We start from the raw sequence: 26,450 nt of genomic DNA, 5'->3' as shown, positions 1-26,450 counted from the left end.
TTTCTTCTAAAGTTTACAATGACAATCTTAATTTGACCCAAAGTGGAAAAATACAAAATTCTTATTGTTTATTCTTTTCCTCTTGACACAGCAAACTCATTATTACATTGGGTAAGAAACAGAAAAGAAAAAATGAATCTTCAGATGAAATATCTGATGCAGAGCATATGCCACCACATACATTCAAAGATCAAGACTCTCAAGTGAGTATTAAAGTTATTTTCCGAGAAATGAACTCTGTTAAGAATTATTTAGGTAGCAAAATACTGCCTTATGTCTACTTACACTGCAGTTTAATACTAAAAATACATTTTATTATGTGGTATAACTTATAGGACAGCATTATTACAATATGCTCCTAGTAGTATTACCATAGAATATTAGATTTGAGAGGAAACTTACATATCCTCTCTAAACCTTTCATTTTCAAGATAATGAAATGAAGCCCTCAGAGGTTAAGTAATAATGCAAAGTCCTTGATGGCTTTTACATGGAGAAGTACCTCGTGGCATTATCCTGTGCTTATTGAGTGATTTTTACGTGAACTTAATGATAGAATATTCATTTTAAAAATCATATACAAATGACAAAGAAAATGGATTGAGTCATTCTTAGAGACAATTCCTTTAGTCTCCTTCTGTTGAAAAAAAGATAACTGAATATATTAAAAATCCCCTAATATAGACATAAATATTGTGCCTTTTACCTTTTTTTTTTAAATACATGGATATTAATAATAACCTGTGAAGTTACAAAAATATATATGTAGTGAAGGTCATAATAATTCAGGCCACCATCTGCTTTCTAATACTTAAAAACAACTGTAGGCCATAGGGGTGGTGGCAATTGTTGAATTATGGGGCCAGAAAGCCCCTGAATGGCCTTTCTTCTTCCTTATGCAGCTTCTTATCCATTTGGAGAGTAGTGGCTCAAGGCTCCTGGGCTGCTGCAAGAGTTGAGGTAAGGGCAGTGATCAAAGCTCCTAATATTATATGGCCTGGCTTTTTCTTCATATGTTATCCTTAACTTAGGCAAACTTACATTTAACTTTTTCAATATGAGAAAATGTAGCTTAATTTTTACTATAATAATGCTGGCCATTTTCCCATATGTAATTACAAAACACTGAAATGATAGTATAGGTCAACATGTACATTTCTTCCATGCTCTTCAGTATAGTATTAAGTTGCTTTGACAAGCATGTTGCTGTAACACCAAAGGGGGGTATTTTCTAATAATCAATTATAAATCTATATTATAAAGGTCTGTGTAGCTTTTAACTACAATGCATTGTCAGGATTTGAACTGTAGAAAACGACTTAAGCTTTCTTATCAGGAGGAAATCTACAACTGTGTTTGTTGTAGTATTTAATTTTTTATCTTTAAATAAAGAGTACTTTATAGTTGTACTATATTTAGAAGACTAAATCTTTTTTTAATGCCTCTATAGCAGATATCTCATCATAATGTAGTATTAGTTATTTAAAAACATCATTCTTCTGACCTCTTTATATGCAAAATGCTGTGTGCTGATCTGTTACATTCTCAAAGACATAAGAAAAAAGCTAGAAATAAGAAATTACTACAGTTTGTCACTATTTTAAATTGTGTTTTGAAAACATTACAGAGAAAGAAAACAAGAAAAAAGCATTAGCCAAATATGTGCAGTTTAGGTTAATTTTTATATTTTTAAACTAGTAGAGATACTATATAACACAGGAAAAAATAATTGCTGAGAGTTACTTGGAATGAAGTAATGTGGTATTTCTCTGTACTCTTATGGAGTATAATTTATTAATGAAATCAAGTACAGACCATGGAGTTTTAATATGCTAGTCTGATATCATAGGATGAGGAAGCAATTTACCGTGAATGGTCCTCATTCTATTTTGTAAGTGAAAATGATTTTTTCAGACCACTGATCCACCTTTTTTTTTTTTTTTTTTTTTTTGTGATGTTGGACATTGAACTCCGGTGCTTTATCACTGATTTACATCCCCAGCTCTTTTTATTTTGAGACAGTGTCTCACCAAATTACCCAAGGCAGCCTCAAATTTGTGATCCTCGTTCCTCATGCTCCTAAATCACTGGGATTACAGGTGTGTGCTACCACTCAGATGCCTCAGTGACCAGAAAAGAAGCTTTATTATACTTGTTTTAAACATTCTTTATGCCGAGAATCATAGACACCCCCCCAAGGAATAGTAAATATTTCATGTCTTTTTTAAAATAGTAATTGGGAATACTGAGTTTAACAAAGTCCTTTTATTATAACTTTATCCCACCTTCCCTGTCTCCTGTATTAATAAAAATATTTATTTGGCATTTGAAAATGTAAACATTTTCATGGCCAATGGATGATGACCCCCCCAAAAAATAAATAAAACAAAATTGGGGGGCTGGGGATGTGGCTCAAGTGGTAGCGCGCTTGCCTGGCATGTGTGCGGCCCGGGTTCGATCCTCAGCACCACATACAAACAATGGTGTTGTGTCCGCCGATAACTAAAAAATAAATATTAAAAAACAAAAAAACAAACAAACAAAAAAAAAAACAAAATTGGGGCTCAGGGTGTAACTCGGAGGTAGAGTGCTTGCCTAGCATATACGTACTCCTAGGTTATATATCTCCAGCATCCTTCCTATTCACTGAACCCATCCAAAGAAGCAGAGTGTAACTAGATGATGAACCATCTTGAAAGTTTTTCCTATGTACTTTTGACTACCATGCATTGCCTTTCTTTTCTTTCAATATCGCACTACTTATAAGAGAAAGGGGCAGAAGTATGATGTTAGAAAGGCTGCTACTGCCACCTTACTGGACACAGATAACAATTTGCTCCTGTGCTATGCATGGGATGTGGACTAACAAAAGATCTGCCAAATAGAAGACATTGGCAAAAACCAAATGTGTTATTTTGTTGTTTCAATTTCTGGGAAGTATCATGGGAGTTTCACTATATAAAATAAAAAGGAGGAAGGGATAGATTTACTTTGGTAAATCAAGCAATAGAACCGTTGGTTGAGATGCCTTTACCCTATTAGATTTTGGAGAAGTGTAAAGAAAAATAGTAAAAATTAAGTCCTTTGGGATTTTCAAAACAACCTAAGATTCTGGGTTTTAGTGGGACCATCAAAAAGATATGTAACCTTGTTTTTAAACATTCTCCTTTAAATACAAAAACTTTTGAAACAAATATTAGACACTTAGGGAGGTAAGTAAAACCACGTATATTTGATTCCTGATTTTAAATTGCTTAGGTTATTTAAAAATTGTGATACTAAATGTAATTCTTTTATTTAAAAGACATTTTATGATGCTTTTATTTTTAGAAGAGCTAGTCAGGTTAGAAATATTGTTTCTTCTTTTATTCAAATTGAATTATTTGGTAAATTTAATAAATATTTTATGTATTTAAGACATTTTATTTTATTCTACTTTAAACAATTTCATATTTTTGCAAATATTCTCTAATGTCCTCTAGGATTATGCCCCAACTAATTTGTTAACCAACATTCATCTAATATACTTTTTAGGTTTGGGGCAAAAATGTGAAGACATCTATAGTTTTAACAATAGTTTATAAAGAAAAGTAACCCAGCAATAAAGGTATTACTAATAAAATACATTTTGCCTAAGCTATAAAAGAGTTTTTTTTAAAAAAACCAACAGACTTTTCTTAAAACTTCTAAAAATAAATAAATAAAGATATTATTATGAATATTTGATATTTTAAATTGTGGGAAAATTATAATGGGCAAATTATAATCTTCCTTTAAAAAGAAAAGTAAGAAAAAATTGAATGTTGAGTATCAGTATGAAAATTAATAAAGAATTTGCCAACTATAGAAGTAATATTTTTAAAATCTTTGTTTCAAAGATTTTTAATTGTCTAAAACAATAAATTGTATAAATCTGATCCTTGTGGTTCATTACAGAAAAGAAGATCAAATAGACAAATTAAAAGAAAAAAATATGCAGAAGATGCAGAAGGGAAACAATCTGAAGAAGAGGTTAAAGGCTCTTTGAAAATAAAAAAGAATTCAGCTCCTTTACCTGGTGAACAGCCTTTACAATTATTTGTGGTAAGACATATTTGGAATTATTACTACATTTCAAAATAAATATAAATTGTTTCAAATAGTAGAAATACATATATCTCCTTATATTTCTTTCTTCCTAAGTGTATACCTGAAACTCTTTCGAAGTGTCTCTCCTTTGCAGAATGTTTCTAAAGTAGAAGACTAATTGTTAGGTAGATAGTAATAATCCATGAGCAAGTTGGATAGGGATTATATTTTGGCTGAAAATTTACCCTAATCGACTCCTTTAAAATAATAATGCCTTTTTTAGTGCAATATATAAAGAAAGCCCTTTGTCTAGATTTTCTGACTTTGTGTCCTGCTCTTCTTCATAAGGACTCAACTTTGCCTTATGAAGTTTCTTAAATGCCATGTTTGATACCTTTATTTCTTCCATATATGCTTTCCTCTTCTATAATTCTTTTAATTTATCTACATTGTAAGCCAAATACTCATCTCTTAACTGAGTGATCAAAAATTTTGGGCAAGTAATAATTCTGAATATTCCTGTGCTTCTTCAATTGCATAATAGAGATAATAGGAGGGATAAGAATGGATATGATAATGGATTAGATTAATTAATACATGCAATGTGTTTAGTATAATGCCTAGCACACAAAAAAAGCCCAATATGTTTAGAATGATGATGATGATGATGACAAAACCATAACAACGATGATATATATTTTTTTCTATTGTACTGTATTCCTAATGTTTATAGTACCGGGCACCTCTGCTAAATAAATATTTATTGAATTTTAGTGTATTCATAAATATATAAAATAGCAACTAAAAGGTATTTCAGAATGCGTTCCATTGCATATTTCTTTCCCTCGATCCTATAGGAGAACCCAAGTGAAGAAGATGCTGCAATTGTAGACAAAATACTGTCTTCTAGAATTGTAAAGAAGGAAGTAAGTAATGGCATATTATATTTCACGCTTTATATTCCATGTCCTGTTTAAGTTTTATAATTATTAATTTTATTTTCATAGATATCACCTGGAGTGATCATTGATACAGAAGAATTTTTTGTAAAATACAAGAATTAGTAAGTATTTGAGTTAGAAAATTAATATGAGGTTGGTAGATATTTTAATATAGTTAACATAAAACACTGAATTAAAATTCTGGTTTTCATTGTATTTGCATTTAAAAATAATTTTTATCATTTATAACTACATGAACTTAAAAATCATTAAAAAGTAGAAGACTTTTGAAAACCTTCCATGGTAAGATTTGAATTTCTTTTCCAGAAGGTATTCATTATTAATCTCAAAATACATGAATCTACAAATATGCATTTATAAATTATAGGCATTATTTGTTGTATGTTAAACTTCACAGATTTAATTTTTTTTTTCTAAAAAAATTTCTGGTATTTCGATTATTGCATTAAATGTATATAGTGTGATGCTTTGACTAAAATTTTAAATTTTAATCTTGGTCATAGATAACTTATGCGACCACTAAATGTGAAAAAGTCATTCTTTTTCTACATTTTTCTGTTACTTTCTAAATACTTTCATGAATGTTTTTAAATACAATTACATTGTTTTCAAAATAAGTTAGCATTCTGATTGTGGCAGATCCATTATAATGAAAAAAATAAAAGATAAAGTACATCTTGCTGTTATTCTTTTAGTCAGTTTACTATTCTGTTTCTGTATAGTAAATTGTACACCATGAGACTACAATCTCCTAAGGCTATAGGGATCTTAGTTGTTTTAATTTTAGAAATTATATAAAGTCTATTAAAATTAAATAGTGATAAATTATTTGTATAATTGAAGATAATATTTTATATTGGATGTTATAATTAAAAATGCACCTTAAGCATGTTTTTTATAATGTTCTAATATACTACTTCTATAAAAATTTTAGCTCCTATCTTCACTGTGAATGGGCCACAGAAGAGCAGCTTTTGAAAGATAAAAGGATTCAGCAGAAAATTAAACGATTCAAACTGAGACAAGCACAAAGAGCACATTTTTTTGCAGATGTAAGAAAAAAATAAATAAAACTATTATGTGTGATATTCTGAATACATATAGATTTAGGTATCATTTTAGTTCTTAGGCTTCCAACATTGATATTCAAATAAAAATGCTATTGACACAATTTTTCTTTCCAAAATTAACTTGGGAACTAGCTGAAACAAAAACACTGATAATTCAGAATGGTAGATAATATTTTTATTTTTAAATTAGCATTATTTCAATGCACATAGTTGAATCTGGTTGTGTTAATATCACAAAGAATTTATCAGCAAATTATTTAAATAAAGGAAATGATAATGTAGCAAATAAATGGAAAATAAAAATTGTCAGTGTATTAAATCTTACACATTAAATAATTACAAACATTGCATGTTTTCCATGCCAGCCTTCTATTTATATGAACACAACATCAATAATTTAATACATTTATACATTGTAAAATAATTACCTCCAACTAATGAATATATCTAACCTTTTCTTTACTTTTTTAATCCTCTAAAGTATCACATTAACATTCTGGTACTGGGCTATAATCATTGAAATCATGCCGCAGCCCGGCTGGCTGGGCAAAATAAGCGGAGGGTGACGAATAACTTGTGTACGTTGATACAGCAGGAGTGGGAGCCGTTTATTGCAGGACAGGAGCAGTATTTATACATTCCACACAGCTTATCCAATTAGCATAAACTAGATACATCAGTCAACCAATAAGGAATCTCTACACTTAATGGCTCTCTTTTGTTACTTCTCAAACCACTCCCTCTGGCATTTTGCCAGGCACCATCCAGACTTGTTTACGAACTCTAACATTCCCCTGGCAAAATGCCAGGTGTTATTTTGACTTGTTTACAGACTCTAACATAATCAGGTGTGTCATATATAGATGCATGGGTTTGAGGAGGAGAGGTTTAAGATAGTGAAGAGAACTAAAGGTAGAACTATGTGGTATACAACATTTAGAGGGTGAACATATGAGGGCAGTAAAGTTAAACACAGATGACTGTTGGAAGTCTTTCAGAGATGAGTAGGAAGTGCCCAAGCACAGAAGCCAAAAAATGGTAAACTAGTCAGAAGAGAGCAGAATTAGTACAAAAACGTGAAGGTGTGACACTTAGGTTGGTTACAATCTGAGTTATAGTTGTAGCAAGCAACAGGAGATAAGGCTGGAGGAAAAGGAGGGATCTTATCTATTACACAAAAAAATTAATTTGAACCTGAGTATCAAACAAGGCAGAATCACTAAAAGATTTTAAGCAAGGAAGCTGTAAGTCATAATTTGTATTTGAGAAGGATTACTCTGGCAACAATGTGAAAAACAGAATAAAGAAAGGCAAGACAAGCATTGGGGGACAAGTTGGGAGTTATTTTTAAAGATCCATGTAAGAAATGATAAGTCAGTGAGAATGAGGAGGAAGTATCCAATCTGATTTTCAGTTAAAAGTAAAGTCTGGTGAGGTGCAGTGGCACATGCCTGTAATACCGGTGGCTCTGGAGGTTGAGGAAGGAGGATTACATGTTCAAAGCCAACTTCAGCAATTTAGTGAAGTCTTTGAGACCCTGTCTTAAAATTTAAAATATTTTTAAAAAAGGGTGAGAATATGACTTAATGGTTAAAAATCCCTGTGTCCAATCCATGGTACCAAAAAAAAAAAAAAAAAAAAAAGTAAAATTTAAAATTTGTACAAGTTAGATGGAGGTAAAGAAAGTGAAGGAATCTAAGACAACTTCCCGTTTTCTGGCTTGTGTGACTGAGTGGGGCGGGGGGGCTGGAGAGGAAGTTGTGTTTTCATTAACCCAATTAGAGAATATAAGATTAGGTATAGGTTGAAGAATAAATGAATGCAACTAAGTTTGAGGTAGCTCAAATAGAGAGTTTACTTACATTCATCTAGATGAGTAGATGTTCAGTAAAGGACTATCATCAGGTAAAGATAATGAGTGATAGTATTGAGAACAGAATCTGAAGCTGGGTTGATTAGTCCTCAACTTTTGCAACTTGAACTTCAAGTAGCAAAGGAGAGGAAGAGAGGATACGTTTAGTAAAAATTTCAACACATATCCTAGAGTAACTTACTTGTCTCTAATACCTGAATTTTTTTAGTCCTATTTGATTGGTTTTATTATTTATAACATGGCAATTAATAATATCCTAAATATCTATTGGAAATTAAACTAGAAAAATGTTGTTTGTTGGACTCAAACTGATGTATTAGTTCTATAGTGAAACACTAGTAAATTTATCTTCCTTTGTACTTTTTTAGATTGAAGAAGAACCATTTAACCCAGACTATGTTGAAGTAGACAGAGTATTAGAAGTCTCTTTTTGTGAAGATAAGGATACTGGTGAGGTAAATACTTTATCATTTTTTTTCTCCTTTTTGTGGTACTGGGTAACGAACACAGGGCTTCACACATGCTTATAAAAATATATTTTTATGGGGCAGGGGATGTGGCTCAAGCGGTAGCGCGCTCGCCTGGCATGCGCGCTCGCCTGGCATGCGTGCGGCCCGGGTTCGAATCTCAGCACCACATACAAATAAAGATGTTGTGTCTGCCGAGAACTAAAAAAGAAATAAATATTAAAAAAAATATATATTTTTTTATGTAAGAAAAACCTGAAACTTTCCAAATATTAAAACCTAATACTCTTTTTAAAAAATACAACCTAAAAACTCTTAAAAACAAATGAAAAACTTTTTTTAATCGACATAGGTTACTATGTTTAAACTGTCTGTAGTCATGCTCTATATAAACTACTCACTATTCTCTTTTTAAAAATGGTGAATTGAAAAAAAAAAACTGTTTTTTTACAGCCTGTTATTTACTACCTAGTAAAGTGGTGCTCATTGCCATATGAAGATAGTACATGGGAACTAAAGGAAGATGTAGATCTGGCAAAAATAGAAGAGTTTGAACAACTACAAGCTTTGAGACCTGACACAAGACATTTGGTAAGAACCTATCACAGACAGCTTTACAAAATCTTAGCATATCAAAATCTCTTAGAGATTTACAGAAATTCGAGATTCCTTAGATATATAGTATATTCTCAGTTAATAGGTTTTGGGTATATATACATATACACACAAACACATACATACATATATATATGACAACAGAATGTATTACAATTCATATTGCACATAGAACACATTTTTTCATATCTGGTTGTATATAAAGTATATTCACAGCAATTCATGTCTTCATACATGTCCTTTGGATAATGATGGTCATCACATTCTAACATCATTGCTAATCCCCTGTCCCTTCCTTTCCCTCCCACCCCTCTGCCCTATTTAGAATTCATCTATTCCTCCCATGCTTCCCCTCCCTACCCCATTTATGAATCAGATTCCTTATATCAGAGAAAACATTCAGCATTTGTTTTGTTGGGATTGGCTAACTTCACTTCGCTTTATCTTCTCTAACTCCATCCATTTACCTGCAAATGCCATGATTTTATTCTCTTTTATTGCTGAGAAATATTCCATTGTGTATATATGCCACACTTTTTTTATCCATTCATCTACTGAAGGGAATCTAAGTTGGTTCCACAGTTTAGCTATTTTGAATTGTGCAGCTATCAGCATTGATGTGGCTATGTCCCTGTAATATACTGTTTTAAAGTCCTTTGGGTATAGACCAAGGAGAGGGATAGCTGGATCAAATGGTAGTTCCATGCCCATTTTTCCAAGGAATCTCCATACTGCTTTCCATATTGGGTGCACCAGTTTGTGGTCCCACCAGCAATGTATGAGTGTCCCTTTTTCTCCACATCCTCGCCAACACTTATTGTTGTTTGTCTTTATAATCGCTGCCATTCTGACAGGTGTGAAATCTTAGAGTAGTTTTGATTTGCATTTCTCTAAGTGCTAGAGATGATGAACTTTTTTTCATATATTTGTTGAATGATTTTATATCCTCTTCTGAGAAGATTCTGTTCAGGTCCTTGGCCCATTTATTGATTGGGGTTTTTGTTTTGTTTTGTTTTGTTTTTGTGTATGTGTTTAGCTTCTTGAGTTCTTTATATCCACCAGAGATTAGTGCTAAATTCATGTTGAAAAATAAGAGACCCAGAATAGCTAAAGCCATCCTTAGCAGGAAGAATGAAGCAGGTAGCATCACTATACCAGACCTTAAACTATACTACAGAGGAGTAGTAACAAAAACAGCATGGTATTGGCACCAAAACAGACTGGTAGAACAATGATACAGAATAGACGACATAGAGACAAACCTCAAAATTACAATTATCTTATATTAGACAAGGGTGCCAAAAACCTACATTGGAGAAAAGCCGCTTCAACAAGTGGTGCTTGGAAAACTGAAAATCCATATGCAACAAAATGAAATTAAATCCCTATCTCTCACCATACACAAAACTCAACTCAAAGTGGATCAAGGACCTAGGAATTAAACTAGAGACCCCATGTCTAATAGAAGAAAAAGTAGGCCCTAATCCCAATCATGTGGGATTAGGCCCCAGCTTCCTTAATAAGACTCCTATAGCACAAGAATTAAATCATGAATCAATAAATGTGATGTATTCAAACTAAAAAGTTTCTTCTCAGCAAAAGAAACAGTCTGTGAGGTGAATAGAGAGCCTACATCTTGGGAGCAAATGTTAATAGGTTTTGAGCCAGTAGAATTAGTCCCTTAATTAATGTAAAATCAAGGACAACAATATAGCCTATAGTACTTAAATAATGTTGGAGGTGATTTTTGTTGTTATTCTATTATTGTTAAATAAAATAGCATATAAATCATGTAAAGTATGTTTAGAGATTCCAAAAATGAAATTTTACCCTATCCCAAGCTAAAAAAATATTAACAGTGATTGGATTACTGAAAAGAAGCATATACAGAATAGAATTTAATATGAAAATTATTTTAAGCAGTAACAAAAATGTCGTATTAATAATTTTAAAGTTCATTGACTGTTATTTAAGAAATGTTTTCTTGGATTGTAGCTCAGTAGTATGTTTGCCTAGCATGAATGAAGCCCTGTTTTCTTTATAAGCCCTATTTGTATTAGGTTAATAGCATAATATCAATAACGAGTTGTTATCTGTATACTGAAAGCATGTTTTATTTTTCATTTACAGTCACCATAAAGATGCCCTGATCTTGCAGACAGTTTTAATAGTATAAGTTTGTTAATTAGTAATAATATATAATTTTGAAACAGAAGACAATCCATCTTTTGCTTGCTTTACAGAAATGTTTATCTGAGACTTAGAGCCTATTCATTTGGGACTAGGATATTATTTCTTTACCTATGCAGCAACTTCAAGACAGGTTATGTTTTAGCTATGCAGAATAATTCAGTTTTTTATTTCTGAAGAAGAAAAATTAAATTTTATAAATATGACTATGTAAATGAATAGTTTTAACATACAACATTATACATCTATGCTTCTATGATTTTTTAATGCTTTTTATCATGAATATTGAAAGTATATAAACGTAGTAATATGTATGACAGATTTAAAATATATGTGAAGCAAGACAGGGTGGCATACCTGTGATTTCTGGCAGCTCCAGAGGCTGAGGCAGGAGGGTCCCAAGTTTGAAATCAACCTCAGCAATTCAACAAAGAACTTTTCACAAAATAAAAATAGAAGGAGCTGAGGATGTAGCTCAGTGATAGAGCATGACTGGATTTAATCCCCAACATTGAAGATAATAAAATAGAAAAATCTGATAACATAATTCACCTTTTTAAAAAATATTTTATTAGTTGTTGATGGGCTTTATTTATTTATATTTGGTGCTGAGAATCGAACCCAGTGCCTCACACATGCTAGACAAGTGCTCTGTCATTGAGCCACAAGCCTAGCCCCCGTGTCATTCACTTTTTGTTGTTGTTGTTGTTACCAGTACAGGAGAGTGAACCCATAGTCAAAACTTTATCACTGAGCACAATCCTATTCCTTTTGTGTTTTTTAAGAAAGGTTCTCATTAAGTTGTCCAGGCTAGCCTCAAACTTGAGATCGTCCTACCTTAGCCTTCTATGTAGCTGGGATTACTTGCCTGCACTATTACTCCCAGCTTCATTCATTTTTTTATAAATAGCTTTATTTGAGGTTCATAAAATTTGACATCCAGTAAATTGCAAATATTTAAGATGTACAATTTGATAAGTTTTGACAAACCAAACCAAAACCATAATCAGAGTGATGAACTATGGCTCCCAAAAGTATTCTTGTGTGCTTTTGTAACCCTTCCTTCCCAATTCATCTTTCTTATGTACCCTACTTCTCATCCTAGGGAACTAGTAATTTTTATGTCACTATCAATTCTTTTTCATTTCTTCTCATTTCATTTTTATGTACATGGACACTGTATTCTGTTTTTCTTAGGGTTTCTTACATAGCATAATGATTTTCAAGTTCACATCATTGCATGCATTGATAGTTGATACCTTTTCTATTCCTGAGAAGTATTTTTTTCTAATGTAATAGCCCACAATTTGTTATCCTTTTGCCTATTGATGAATATTTGTGTTGACTATTAAAAACAAAGGTCTTGTGACCTTTGGTTTGTAAATATTGTCCACCAGTTTGTAGTCGTTTTTTCATTATCTTAACAGTGTCTTTCAAAGAGCAAAAGTTCTTAGTTTTGGTGAACTCCAGTTTGTTTCTTATGATCATACTTTATGTGTCTGAGAAATTTTCACATAACCTAAGTTCATGAAGATTTCTGTCTTGCTTTCTCCTTGAAAATATGTCAGGTAACATTCAGCGCTATGATTTTTGTGTGTAGATAGTATATGGATCAAATTCTTTCCTTTTGTTCATGGGTATTCGATTGTTATAACATCATTTATTGAAAAAACTCTTTTTGCACTGAATTGCCTTTCCAGCTTTGTCAAAACTCAGTTGACTGAATGCCTGAGAGTATATTTCTGAACCATCTATTATGTTCCACTGAACTTTTTATCTTTATCTTTACATCAGTTCTACATAGTCTTGATTTTGCAACTTTTACAAGTCTTGAAATCAGTTAGCATATGTGCCCAAACTTTATCTACATCCTGTCTACACCTCCCAATGCTGTTTTGGCTGTTTGTAGTACTTTTCATTTCCATATGCTTATAGAATTAGCTTGTCAATTTCTACAAAAACTGTGATTCCAGTTTGATTGGATTGTGTTGATTCTGTTCACTGTGAGAAGAATTAATATATTAACAATGTTAAGTCTTCAAATCAGGGCTTATCTCTGTTTAGCCCTTCTTTAGTTTTTTTCAGCAGTATTTTGTGGCTTCAAATTTATTGGTGTTATACAACTTTTAGAATTATTTTTTTTAAAAATTAGTATTTTAGATACCATTATAAAATGACTACTTCTTAAATAATTTTTTCATTATTTTTGCTAAAATGTAGAATACAATTGACTTTCGTATATCAATTTTTATATTATATAACCTTGCTAAAATGACTACTTAGTTTAGCTTTTTAATAGATCCCACAGGATTTTCTACAGAGACAAATCATATGAATAAAGATAGTTTTAGTTTTTCATTTCCAAACTTGGTAACTTTTGTCTGGTTTCCTTGTTTAATTATCCTTGTCACAGCCTACAGTACAAGGGTGAATAGATGTCACAGTGCACATCTTGCCTTATTTCTGATCTTAGGGGGAAATCATTCAGTCGTTCTCCTTTATGAATGATGCTAATTTTCACTTTTCACCGTGCATTCTTTGTTTTTCCACAAAGGAACGTCCGCCCTCTAATATTTGGAAGAAAATAGATCAATCCAGGGACTATAAAAATGGCAATCAACTCAGGGAATATCAACTGGAAGGACTCAACTGGCTCTTGTTCAATTGGTACAACAGGTGTGTAATATATCTTTAAAAATTTTAGTGTGTTATATATGTTAACATACGTTAACTAAAGTTGATTCAGATGTTCCCATATTGTTATTTTGATGAAGTCTTTGTTTTAAAGTGAAGTTACTGCTGGGCGCTGTGGTGCATGCCTGTAATCACAGTGTCTTGGGAGCCAAGACAGGAGGATCCAAAGTTTATAGCCAACCTTAGCATCTGTGCAAGACCTTGTGTCAAAATTTAAAAAAATGTTTAAAACCGGGTGGCTGGGGATGTGGGTCAGTGATTAAGTGCCCCTGGGTTTAATCCCTGGTGCCCCCCAAAAATAAATAAGGTGAATTTACCTTAGAAAAATATGTAAATTACAGTTTAAGATGTCAGCTACACTGCTTCCTTTTTTTTTTTTTAATTTTTTTTAGTTGTGGATGGATATTTATTTTATTTTTATGTGGTGCTGAGAATCGAACCCAGTGCCTGACACATGCTAGGCAAGCGCTCTACCACTGAGCCACAACCCCAGCCCCATACACTGCTTCCTTTAAGTGTGTGTCACTCAGAGTTACATTAATTAATAATTAAATTTTAAATAACTTTGCCAAGAGTCCTAAAACATCTGGTATGCTACAGGAAGTTTTACAGCTTATCCATTTATACTACTGTCTGTCTACAGTTGGTTTTAATTAGTGAATTGTAAGCACATTATATCTGTTATCAGTTAGATAGATCTCTGTTTTTAAATGTTTTCCATGAAGTATATTGTCAGCTATTAATAAAGAATAGAATATAAAAAGGAGTAACAAACTACCTCCTTGTTAATATTCTTCACAGTTTAGCAATTTCTTTATACAAAATAGCTCAAAATCTTTGTTTGTGTGGGTGTTTATCCATCTATGTGGTATAGAGGATTGAACCCAGGTCCTCATGCATGCTGAGCAAGCTGTCTACCACAGAGCTACATTCCCAGCCCTCTAGCCTCAAGGTTTTTTTTGAGATGCAAAGAAAAACATGATATCATGTTTCAGAAAGAAGTATGGTAGTGTCCATGAAAGAGCAAATGAAGGCATTATTACTAGCAATATTTGATGACACTTTAATTCAAAGTCACTTTTCTGTGTTTTTTACTTATATTGTTTTTGGGTAGTTTCTCTTAGTAATTGTGAGTTATGGGACTCAGATGGAGTGAAGGATCCTATTATTCCACAGTTTTCTTTTCCCTGCTTTTATTTACTAAATATTAATCATTTTTCTCAAGAATCATTTATGTAAATGAGGTAGCAATACTTTTTAAAACCCGTCTTCCTTTTTTTATTACTCCTATTTCCTACATTGCCTATTTTAAACTTCCATCACTTCCTTCAAGTTCTTTGGCATAGTTTTGTTTTATTCACTTTCTGTATATGACTGCTTTGCAGATAAACCCAGGGAAAGTAGGAAAATTCTTGCCTCCCCTCATATTCAAAAGTGTCTCTACAGCTATTTTTTCCTCTAACCTCGTGTATTGGAAGGTAAAAGATCTTACCCTAGGACAAGGATGAATCATATTACCTCAGGTCTTGACATTCTGTTTCATCCAGTCTCTTCAGAGCTTCACTTCATTCATTAATCATTCTTCTATTTTATTTGTTAAAACCATCCCTGAAGACTATTTCTGTCTCTTCAATCTATGAACAAATTTGGTGCTAGCCTATCTATAGAAAGACCAAAAAAAAAAAAAAAAAAATGGTAAATCTCCTTTTGACTGTGCTCCTTCTTCTAGCTGCCTTGAACCCTCTTTGTAGCTTTCCAGGCAAATTCCTAGTAGAGTAATCTGCACACTCTCTCCCCCATTTTCTTTTCTCCATTTCTTTTTCAACCTGTGATAGTATAGATTTTGTTTCTGACTCTTCCCAAAACTTAATTTTCTAATCCCAAGGATATTCTTTAGCCTTAACTTATTTTCTAATCCATTGGATAGAAATTGCCACTCCTTCCTTCTAAACCCTGAAAGCTTGCACACTGCAGCTTTTATAGCTCTCCAATACCCTCTTTAACTGTTACTTTCAATAGTCTGCTGGTTCTTCTTCCCCTGTCATTTAGATGTTGTTTTTTGCTGTTTTGTCTTTAGTTATCTTCACATATTACATGTTTGTACTCTTCCCCATATGATTTAATTTACTACTTTATTCATACATACACACACACACACACACATACTTATATCTTCTATGAATAAGGATACATACAGATACACAAGTGTGTGTGTGTGTGTGTGTGTGTGTGGTGCCTGGGATCAAACACAAGACCTTGCACATGCTAGCCAAGTGTTATACAATTGAGCTATATACCTAGCCCTACTTACCAATAATATTTAATGGTCCCATATTTCTATCTCTAAAGCCTTGAATTCTGGGCCCACATTTCTGTTCATCTTCTGGTACCTGAATGTCCAACACAACAATTCTTTAAACATAGCAGATTTCTATTTCCTCTGTGTCAAACTTGTTTTTTCTCCATATTTTTTATCTTGATTACTACTAATTCATTTTGTTACTATCATCCTATACCCTATACATTGAGTTATTTCCTAGGGCCAATTCATCCTAACCCATAATTGACTCTGACATAATTTCTGGTAACTTAGTTTATTCTCCCTTTAGAATATAATTTCTATAATTTCTTCTCTATTATGATACTGAACCAGTTAATTTCCAACATCTCATCCCCTTACCCTTTTATATCCTCAGTATCACCCAAATAAAGTTTAAAATACAAACTTAATCTCATAGGGGTTTCCTTTAAGAATTTCTTTGCCTCCCACTGCATAAAAAAATAATGTCTAACCTCTTCTGTTTATGACACTACTTAGCTCACTTCTCTTTCCTTCCTTTACTTTCTGCTCTTAACCATATTAAATAACTTTTGGTCCCCGGTTTGTCTTTTTTGCCCTCTCCTGCTTTACTTTGATCTCTGGTAAAATCCTAATCGTAACTGACCTCCTTGCTGAAGAAGTTTCTTTTTTCATGTCTTCTAGATAGATTTTGGTTGTTTTCCCTCTGTGCTACCATAAGAAGTATTACTCTGATAGTCTTCACTGGCCACATAGCATAATCATCTATAGAGCTCATTTTAAAAATTAGAACTGACTATTCCGTACATATTAAAACATAATGTAAACGTGGTGGGGGGCTAAGTATCTGTTTTATTTCTTTTTCAAGCTTTGTAGGCTCTTCTAATGCACAGCTATGGTTGAAAATCAATACTATAGTTGTGCTTCTACAGTAGCACATTGCATGATTATTTATTTATGTATTTGCATGTTTGCTTCTCTAATAGATACAAGCCCCTGGAAGGCAGAGAACATGTTCTATTTCTTTTGTATTCCATCTTCTCATACTGTCCTGAGATAATAGAAGGTATTTAATAATGCTTCCTGAATAAATTATATAATATGCATTGCTCTTATATTTTCAGTTTTTAGAAAAATCAAACAGTTAATGGCGATATCTTTATTTTGGAGCTATAAAAATCTTTAATTTTCCCTTTGCAGGATTATAATAAAATTGTAATCTTGAGCTTATTCAGTACTTCAGCAACTTTTGTTTTTACAAGTGCAAATATTTTATTTAATCTTTTATTTTCATATGTTTATCTTTAAAACTTTGTAGTATACAGAAGAACCCAATGTATGCATGGATAATATATTTGTTTATTTCAGACGAAACTGCATTTTAGCAGATGAAATGGGTCTTGGCAAAACCATTCAATCAATTACATTCCTCTACGAAATCCTTCTGACTGGTATAAGAGGACCCTTCCTGATTATTGCACCACTTTCTACCATTGCAAACTGGGAGAGAGAATTTCGTACATGGACTGATATTAATGTTGTGGTTTATCATGGAAGCCTGATTAGCAGACAGATGATACAGCAATATGAGATGTACTTCAGGGACTCACAGGTGTGTTATTAATGCTTTTGCTTGTTAAACCATCAGGGTTGAAAAAGATAGGCATTACATACTTTCAAATTTAGCATAGATATTAATTGCATTTTAAAATCTTAGGTTAAGCTTATTTCTTCATTTTACTTATTTTACAATAAATTGTAACTGAAAACAATGACAAAAGGATTTAATCCTGTTTTCCTTTATAGTGAAATATGAAACATATACATATGCAGAAATTTGTAATCTTTAATATTTCAACTAGAATAATTTTTAAGTAATTTTTAAGTAATTATTGTTTGTATACATGTTAAATTTTTTCTAGAAATAACTGCCTCTTTGATCATTCTGTAGCTCTTTTTCTTCCTTTCTTTTTTTAATTTAAACATTCAATGAACACTATGACTTTAAATGGCTATTGAGGTGACATTATAAATTTTCTTTCATGTTCAGTGGATTTTGCTTTTAGACATTTTTTAAATTTTTGAATGGTGAGTTGGAGGCACAGCTCAGTGTTAGAATATTGCTTGACATGTACAAAGCCCAGGCTGGGGTTGTGGCTCAGCAGTAGAGCGCTTGCCTAACACGATCAAGGGCCTGGGTTTGATCCTCAGCACCCCACACAAATAAACAAAATAAAACTATTGTGTCCAACTAAAAAATATCTTAAAAAAGAAAAAAAATGTACAAAGCCCTGAGTTTGATCCCAAGTGCTGGGGGGAAAAAAATTGCTTCATTTGTTTTGTGTACTGATTCAAGCATACCTTCTCCTTAGAATTCATTATATCAGAACTTTAGTGATTAGCTGATGGTTTTCTCCTTTCCTATATCCTAGAGGCACATGTTCCATTTTTATTCAGCCACTTTTTTTCTTTTTTAATTTAAGCAAGTTTTTATTTGTTTTTAACATAATTTATATAAATTTCTCAACCAAGTATTTGACAATATAGGAAATGGTTAGTTGTTTTCTTAAGAATTTGATAATGACACCTTGTGCTCTATAGTCATTTATTCTTTAAAAAGGGATTTTCTTTTTTTTAATATTTATTTTTTTAGTTGTACTTGGACACAATACCTTTATTCCATTCATTTATTTTTATGTGGTGCTGAGGATCGAACCCAGGGCCCCACGCATGGTAGGCGAGTGCTCTACCGCTGAGCCATAATCCCAGCCCTTTAAGAAAGGATTTTTTATTTTCCGTAAGTACAAAACTATAAAATAAAAAAGATTAAAACATAAGAAAGAATTTTCTACCAAGAAGACATGAAGTGTCAAGTTGTAATCTTCATTGTTCATACAAATCTTTTTGGATAAAAATCTTTAAGAATTTTGTGTCTTATTTCTTAATAAACATAATTTATTCCAAATTGTACTTTTTTAATTGGGAAAAGTTTATTGCCTGGCATTCTACCTCAATAGCCTCTAAATATCTTCTTTCTCTTTCATTCATTGTTCATTTTAAAAAGATCATTATAACATATGGCCAAATCATATATGGTAGAAGCTGGATTAAGATAATATACATAGCCTTCTACTTTTGCCTCCTAATTGTAACTGACTTTCTACCATTTTGAGGCTTACAATGAATGAATTAACTGATTTTGTTCTAAAGTTTTGTAGTATCATAGAAATGATTTAGTTTCACTTTTTTTTACATAAGGCACAACTGAAAACTTGAGAACGTTTCTAAGAACATTTCAATTTTAATACATATATGATATGAATTTGATATAAAATTAAACAATCAAACTGAAAGAGTTGATGTATGATAAATTAATATTTATTAAATATTATATTTTCTATGGTAAACATTATACCTTCTAGGATTAACTGAAAAGGTTTTAAATTTCAAAAGATGATGTCTTATATAATGTAATGATCTGTTCTTCAAATATAGAAATACTTTTTTAACAATTAAGTTTCACAGATACATTTTAGTATAACTCAATTGAATATTTTTTTTGTCAACTTATCAAATTGCTTGAAAACATTAGGAGTAAAACTAACATTTTCTAAATTTGCCCTGTGATTAGAAATAGTAATACTCATAACTACAAATATGTTTTGAGTATCACCATGTTCTAGATTATACTGAAAGTTTACCTGTATTCACTACATCTTTTCAATGGTAACCTTGTGAAATAGATATTATCTCCATTTTATACATGCAGATACTAAGCTATAAGGATGTTATGTAGATTGCCCCAAAAAACAAAAGTAAAACTGAGATTAATATGCCCAAGTCTATCAGACTGAGAAACCAAATTTAATATATCCCAGGCTGTCAGATTTGTGTAAGTGTCATCAGTCTATACTTCATATTTTAATAATATTGTACCGGAGCTGTTATTCAACTGAGTGCCATTGTATGGAATCAGTGTGAACTAACCTAAAAATTTAAAAACTTAATCAGAATGCATAATTGTTTTTAAGCTTTTCTTAGTTTTAATACCTATTAAGCTTATTAAGTATAAGCTTTCAATCTATTAAACTGTCTCTAATTAGATTCCTGAACTTCACGTTGTATTTCCACCTATTCCTTCTTATGTTCCCTTTATGGATTCCTCCTTGACCCCATATCTAACCTTTGGGGTAGTCCAGTATGTAGCCTTCAAACTCTTTTATATTGATACTCATTCCTTCAGAGATTTCATACATATGCAGGACAGTAAGCTATATCTGTATTGCTAGAAACTTCCAAATCACCAGCTCTAAACTCTTGCCTAAATTTCAGTCATATCCAAAAGCCTGCTTAACAACTCCATTTGGATATCTCTAATGGACATCTTAAACTTGTCTTGTACACAGCCAATATCATGAACATCCTCATGTTAGTAAATAGCAACACGAAATTCCAGTTGTACAAACTAAAACTTTTTTAGAGTCAAATTTGTGTCTTCTCTTAATCTCACACCATATCTCTTAAGAGATTCAGTTTATTCTGCGTTCAAAGATGTCTACATTTGAGTGCTTTATACCACCTCTAATGATGATTTTTCACTATGACAGCTTTTATGGTCTCTATGATCCTTTACTTGTGTGTTGTCATCACAACAGTTAAACTTTTTTCCCTGGAATCCCATCATAGCCTCTGCTTAAAGGAAGAGCCAATCTTGCTACAGTTTTTAAGTTCCTATTCTGTCTGCCTCTTCCTTTCTCCTTTCACTGGGTTTCAACTACACTTTCTTGCTGTGATCTGAGTATTTGGAAATATACAGGACCTTCACACTTGCTGCTTTACCAAGAATGGTTTTTCCTCCAGATCTCTGGATATCAACATGGCTTCCTTCCTAAACTTCAGATCTTTGTTCATATATCATTTATGTAATATTGTAATGGGAACTTCTATCCCTATCATTTTTACTTCATATTCATGGTTTATTTTATACCTCTTCCCTTATTGTGTTCTAAATTTTTTTTAAAAAAATTGTTTGTCTTCTTACTGACTGTGTCCTGCATTAGGGTCATTAATAACTGTAAGTTCCACCCTAACAATTAATTTTGTCTATTCTGTTAACTGCTTTATCTCCAACAACTAGAGCAAAGTCTGGCACATATACATTAAATAAATATTTGATGAATAAGCTATTTGGATGGCTAATTTTGATTTTCATTACTTATTTGCCATTATAAATTAGCCTCAGGGATGTAAATCCTTTCTTTCTTTTTTTTTTTGGAGGCAGGGTCTCACTAAGTTGCTGGGGCTGGCCTAGAACTTAGTCTTTCTGCCTCAGCCTCCCAAGTTGCTGGGATTACAGGTGTGCACCACTGCACCCTGCTGTTATTATAATTCTACAGGGAAGCACTTATTCAAATATAATTTCAAACAATATAAGTATGTAGGCATGCATTTTGAGAGTGATATCAGAAACAGCAATCTAATATAGTTTCAATGCTTAAATTTCTTTCAAGGGAATGTTTATATTTAAGTGGAAAATAATTCACAATAAATATCACTAGTTTACTTTTATGCCATTGGTCAGGAATAAAAAGTGTTCCTAGACATTCTAGAATGTTATATTTGATAATTTCCAGGGGCGCATTATTCGAGGAGCATACAGATTCCAAGCTATCATCACCACTTTTGAAATGATTCTTGGAGGCTGTGGAGAGCTTAATGCAATTGAATGGCGATGTGTAATTATTGATGAAGCACACAGGTTAAAAAATAAAAACTGTAAACTCCTAGAAGGTCTGAAGCTCATGAACCTGGTAAGTGTCCTATAAATTTTCTCTTTTTGTTGGGGGGAGACCTTCATTTCCTAGCTATATAGCGAAAGATCATGGACAAGGACAGTCAGAAAGGTAAATGCTAAAAATGAAATTTTTAAAAATTTTATACAGATGGCTGAATCCTATCTGTTATAATTGAGAAAATTTTTGCTTCAAATGGTAAAAATTGGGGGAAATCTTATCAGTTTTCTTAGGCTTGAAAATTTTTAGTGTTTCACCAAAAAATTTTAGTAATTAATTTATTCAATAACAGAAATAAATCTCTGTAGGTGTGTACGGTTAAAAAGAAAATAATGTCATAAATTTCAAGCTGCAAATTACTTACTGAAAAGCCCTTTCATCAAAGTTACTCAGTAATTTATGGTGAAGAGATAATGTTCCTATGCAATTCCACATGCTTAGCATTCATTGGTTATATTTAAAATGGTATTTCTTGTGTGTGTGTGTGTGTGTGTGTGTGTGTGTGTGTTTGTTGCTGGGGATTAAAGCCAGTCTTGCATGGGAGGCAAGCACTCTACCCACTAAGCTGTAAACCCAGACTCAAAATGGAATTTCTTAGTTACCTTCTTTGTAGTGTATTTAAAGCTTTCAAATAAACTAAGATCACATAATTATTGCATCAGTACTTGAATAAATAAATAAACATAATCACATGCAATAAAAATTGAAATGCTCCTTTTATATTCCCTCTCCACCTATGCCACCACCCATTTGACTCCTCTCTCCATTATTTAAAGTTAGATGTGTATCTTTCTGGCCATTTGCTATTGTATATATGTATATGCATATGTGCAGACATGTGTACACATATGTTTAATTTGCCAATTTAGAGGAGTTGTCAAATCAAAATTTAAATGATAATTTATACTATTATTTAAAATATTGTGTATATTTTTCTGTTCCTATTGTGTTCAAGTTTTAATGAACTTCTGCTTTGAAGCATATTCCAATTTCCCTTTACATTCTTGGATTGTAGCTTCCCTGATTTGATAATTTGTTCTGTGAGAGGTTAAATGATGATCATTCAAGTTACAAAGAGTGAACACTGTTTGGTATGTAAATTATTATACCAGCAATGATTAAGTACAAAATTAAAAAATCCCCCTTTTGTTCTTTGAAAATAATGGTTTATTTCTTTGAGATGATTTGAAATATGCGTCTTCAAAAATGTGGAATTTTAAAAGATAGAAATTGGTAAAGATAGCATACAACAAAACATATTCCAAGACTTATGAAGAGGTCTTAAAATTTTTATTTATTTATTTTTGGTTGAAGATCTGTGTTCCACAAAGATTTTATCATGTTTAGAAAACTACATTGCTCAAGATTTGTGGGTAGAGATGTTTTATTGTTAATTCTTAAAAATTATGGTCAGAGAATACTTTCAAACATTTAATGCCCTAAATCAGCTTTCATTTAATTTTACTACTTTGTCATTTGAATGCAATTGTTCTTGCTTTGTATAGGAACACAAGGTGCTTTTGACTGGCACTCCTCTCCAAAATACAGTTGAAGAACTTTTCAGTCTTCTTCACTTTCTTGAACCCTTAAGGTTTCCTTCTGAATCAACATTTATGCAAGAATTTGGAGATCTGAAAACAGAGGAACAGGTATCCTACTGTTCTTTGTAAATAAGTACATCAAATCTCTTCTTGTGATTATTTTATATATACAATTGAATGTGCTCTTGTGTCATATGTAATAAAATTATGTTTTATTTAGGTGCAAAAACTTCAAGCTATCCTGAAACCAATGATGTTGAGACGATTAAAAGAAGATGTTGAAAAGAAATTGGCACCTAAGGAAGAAACTATCATTGAAGTAGAACTTACTAACATTCAAAAAAAATACTACCGAGCTATTTTGGAGAAGAATTTTTCATTTTTGTCTAAAGGAGCAGGACAGACTAATGTACCTAACTTGGTCAACACCATGATGGAACTTAGAAAATGCTGTAATCATCCATATCTTATCAAAGGTAGCTAAATGAATTAGAACATCTACTTTTCTTTTGTCAAATATTAATGAACCATTTAACAGAACACCACTACAGTTATAGAGGCTATTAAGAGCTCTTCGTTCTACTATTCTGAGGAATCACAAGTGTTTCAGATTCATGGGCAAAGTGAACTACTACATTATAGTGTCTAATATTAGCATACCAGGTTCCAAGAGCAGCAAGAGTTTGTTCAATTTGTTTAAGTGTGGAATTCTACTAAAATTTAATCTTCCTCATGAATAAAGAGTAAAACCCATCTTTGAGCTTCTGTATATACACTTGTTTCCCTTGGTCTGTTTCTAAACCACATACTCCAGTTAGTAATTCAGTTTTTGTGGTACAATAATGATAGTTTTTAAGGTCTTGTCAAGTTCTCTACCAATGTTCTCTGTACCATGTTTGAGTCTTTTCATGTGTGTGTTCCTGTGAATATCCTACTCACCTACTTACTTTGCTTAAGGCAATCTCTCTCTCTCTCTCACAATCCCAGTATACTTTTATGGCTTAGCAAGGCTGAGGAAAGAAATGTTTATAGACCTTTAAATTCTGATCTAGATTCTTTGAAGGAAGTATACATGACGGACCAATAACATGACTTCCTTTTTACTTTTTCTTGTTTTCATGCCAGCAAGATTCCCATAGTCACATCTACAGCAATTATGATCACCCTTTGATGACAATTGTTATGATTTATGTTTAAATATTAGATTTTTTTAAAAAAAAATATATGTATTTATTTACCTGGATCCAGACCATAGTTTTGTACATTCTTTTCCTAATGGCATTTATAAAGTGTTTAGCAAACATAAATTCATACAAGCCATTATGCCAGGTTTCTGGAGAGGTGAAAGCATGATTAAGACATTATCTGTCTTCTCAATGGCATTAACAGTTTGGTGTTGGTGGGATTTAGCCATAAACAAATAATTCTAATAAAAGCAATGTACTTGACATCAGAAAATAATGCTGTTACAGAAGCATGAAGGAACACTAAATGTGAGTTAAAATAAAAGCAATTGGGAATTGCCTGCATTTGTGCATTGTTGCTGTCTTTTCATATTTCTTTGACAGGTGCTGAGGAGAAAATACTTGGAGAATTTAGAGATACATATAATCCAGCTGCTACTGATTTTCATCTTCAAGCAATGATTCAGTCAGCTGGTAAATTGGTCCTTATTGATAAATTGCTTCCCAAAATGAAAGCAGGAGGTCATAAAGTGCTCATATTCTCTCAGATGGTACGCTGCCTTGATATTCTGGAGGACTATCTTATACATAAAAGGTAAGACATACTGTAATACATTTAATTATACTTTGTATTATGCTAAGTATATGTTATTAAGTCTTGTGAAAGGACCTAGGAATAATATATTTATTGTATTATAAACCTTATGGTGCTGAGACTTTTAATGGATATGTAAGTTCATTTAAAAATATAATATTAAGTCCATTTATAAATGTATTTAAGACAATCATTTTCATTGGAAAAGGTGTTTCAAGAGGCATTTGGATCTATTTTATTATTAGTAAATAGAAGCTTATTGCTTTGAGTTTTATCATATGCTCTATAAAATTGGAGCTTTAATCTAATTTCTTATTTTTTTAATGTAGGGTTTATTGTTTTGCTTTTTGCATTTATGACTATAAAATAGTCTTAACTATGGCTTTGTGTTTAGATAAATGGAATATTTATTGAATATTTTATCAGAATATTAGAGATTTAATTTGAAAATAACGTTTATTATAAAAGGGAATCAGATATTATAGCAATAGAGTTTAAATCTCTCTCAAGCAATTTTGACCTTTATATATTAGTAAAGCTCAACACTGGTTTATATTATCAGAGATCATGTAGTTCATAGTTTATTGTTAATTTTATCTTTCGTTTCCAGTTTCCTTCCTTCCTTCCTTCCTTCCTTCCTTCCTTTCTTCCTTTCTTTTTTTTTTTTTTCTTGTGCTGGGCATCCAACCCTGGACCTCTTTGCATAGTAAGCATGCACTGCACTTTACAGCTTAGCTATATCTCCACCTTTTAGTTCTATTTTTGTCAGTTTTCATTTCTGTAGCCTTATTCCAAAATATATATTGCTCTCAATTTTAGACCTTGTAATTATAAGAACATTAAATTACAATATTCCTAAAACCAACTATTCTTATATTTTGTTGATTTTCTTACACAGTGAACTTTGTACAGAGATAAATTTGTACATATAAATTTGCATTATGATGAATTTAATCGACAGCCCTATGTTTCATTATCATCATAAGTAACGTTATTAGAAGTCACACCCCAATTTGCAGGTATTAGAGGTAATAGTGGAGCTGCTGCTAAAACTCTAGGAAATTGTATAGGGAAAGAACTGTCTCATACTAGAGAAGAGT

At 32.0% G+C, this 26,450-nt stretch overlaps 1 protein-coding gene across 17 annotated transcripts in view; it reads left to right on the top strand.

Moving 5' to 3' along the window:
• The window catches only part of Chd9 (chromodomain helicase DNA binding protein 9), a 251,656-nt gene that overhangs the window by 162,308 nt on the left and 62,898 nt on the right, over positions 1–26,450 (top strand). For 16 of the 17 annotated variants that reach the window (XM_048792193.1, XM_048792190.1, XM_048792188.1 and 13 more), the window contains 13 exons: positions 92–203; positions 3,937–4,083; positions 4,926–4,994; positions 5,076–5,131; positions 5,965–6,082; positions 8,342–8,428; positions 8,894–9,031; positions 13,800–13,921; positions 17,607–17,850; positions 21,872–22,048; positions 23,536–23,679; positions 23,792–24,047; positions 25,140–25,350. In XM_048792193.1, coding sequence (XP_048648150.1) covers positions 92–203; positions 3,937–4,083; positions 4,926–4,994; positions 5,076–5,131; positions 5,965–6,082; positions 8,342–8,428; positions 8,894–9,031; positions 13,800–13,921; positions 17,607–17,850; positions 21,872–22,048; positions 23,536–23,679; positions 23,792–24,047; positions 25,140–25,350 — 1,881 coding nt within the window. Of the gene's footprint in view, positions 1–91; positions 204–902; positions 961–3,936; positions 4,084–4,925; positions 4,995–5,075; positions 5,132–5,964; positions 6,083–8,341; positions 8,429–8,893; positions 9,032–13,799; positions 13,922–17,606; positions 17,851–21,871; positions 22,049–23,535; positions 23,680–23,791; positions 24,048–25,139; positions 25,351–26,450 lie in introns of all 17 variants that reach the window. The other variant, XM_048792201.1, reaches the window with a different exon arrangement.

The sequence above is a fragment of the Marmota marmota genome, unplaced genomic scaffold, assembly GCF_001458135.2.
Source record: "Marmota marmota marmota unplaced genomic scaffold, marMar, whole genome shotgun sequence".
Classification (NCBI taxonomy): Eukaryota; Metazoa; Chordata; class Mammalia; order Rodentia; family Sciuridae; genus Marmota; species Marmota marmota.
This window is presented reverse-complemented; position numbering and strand designations above follow the sequence as displayed.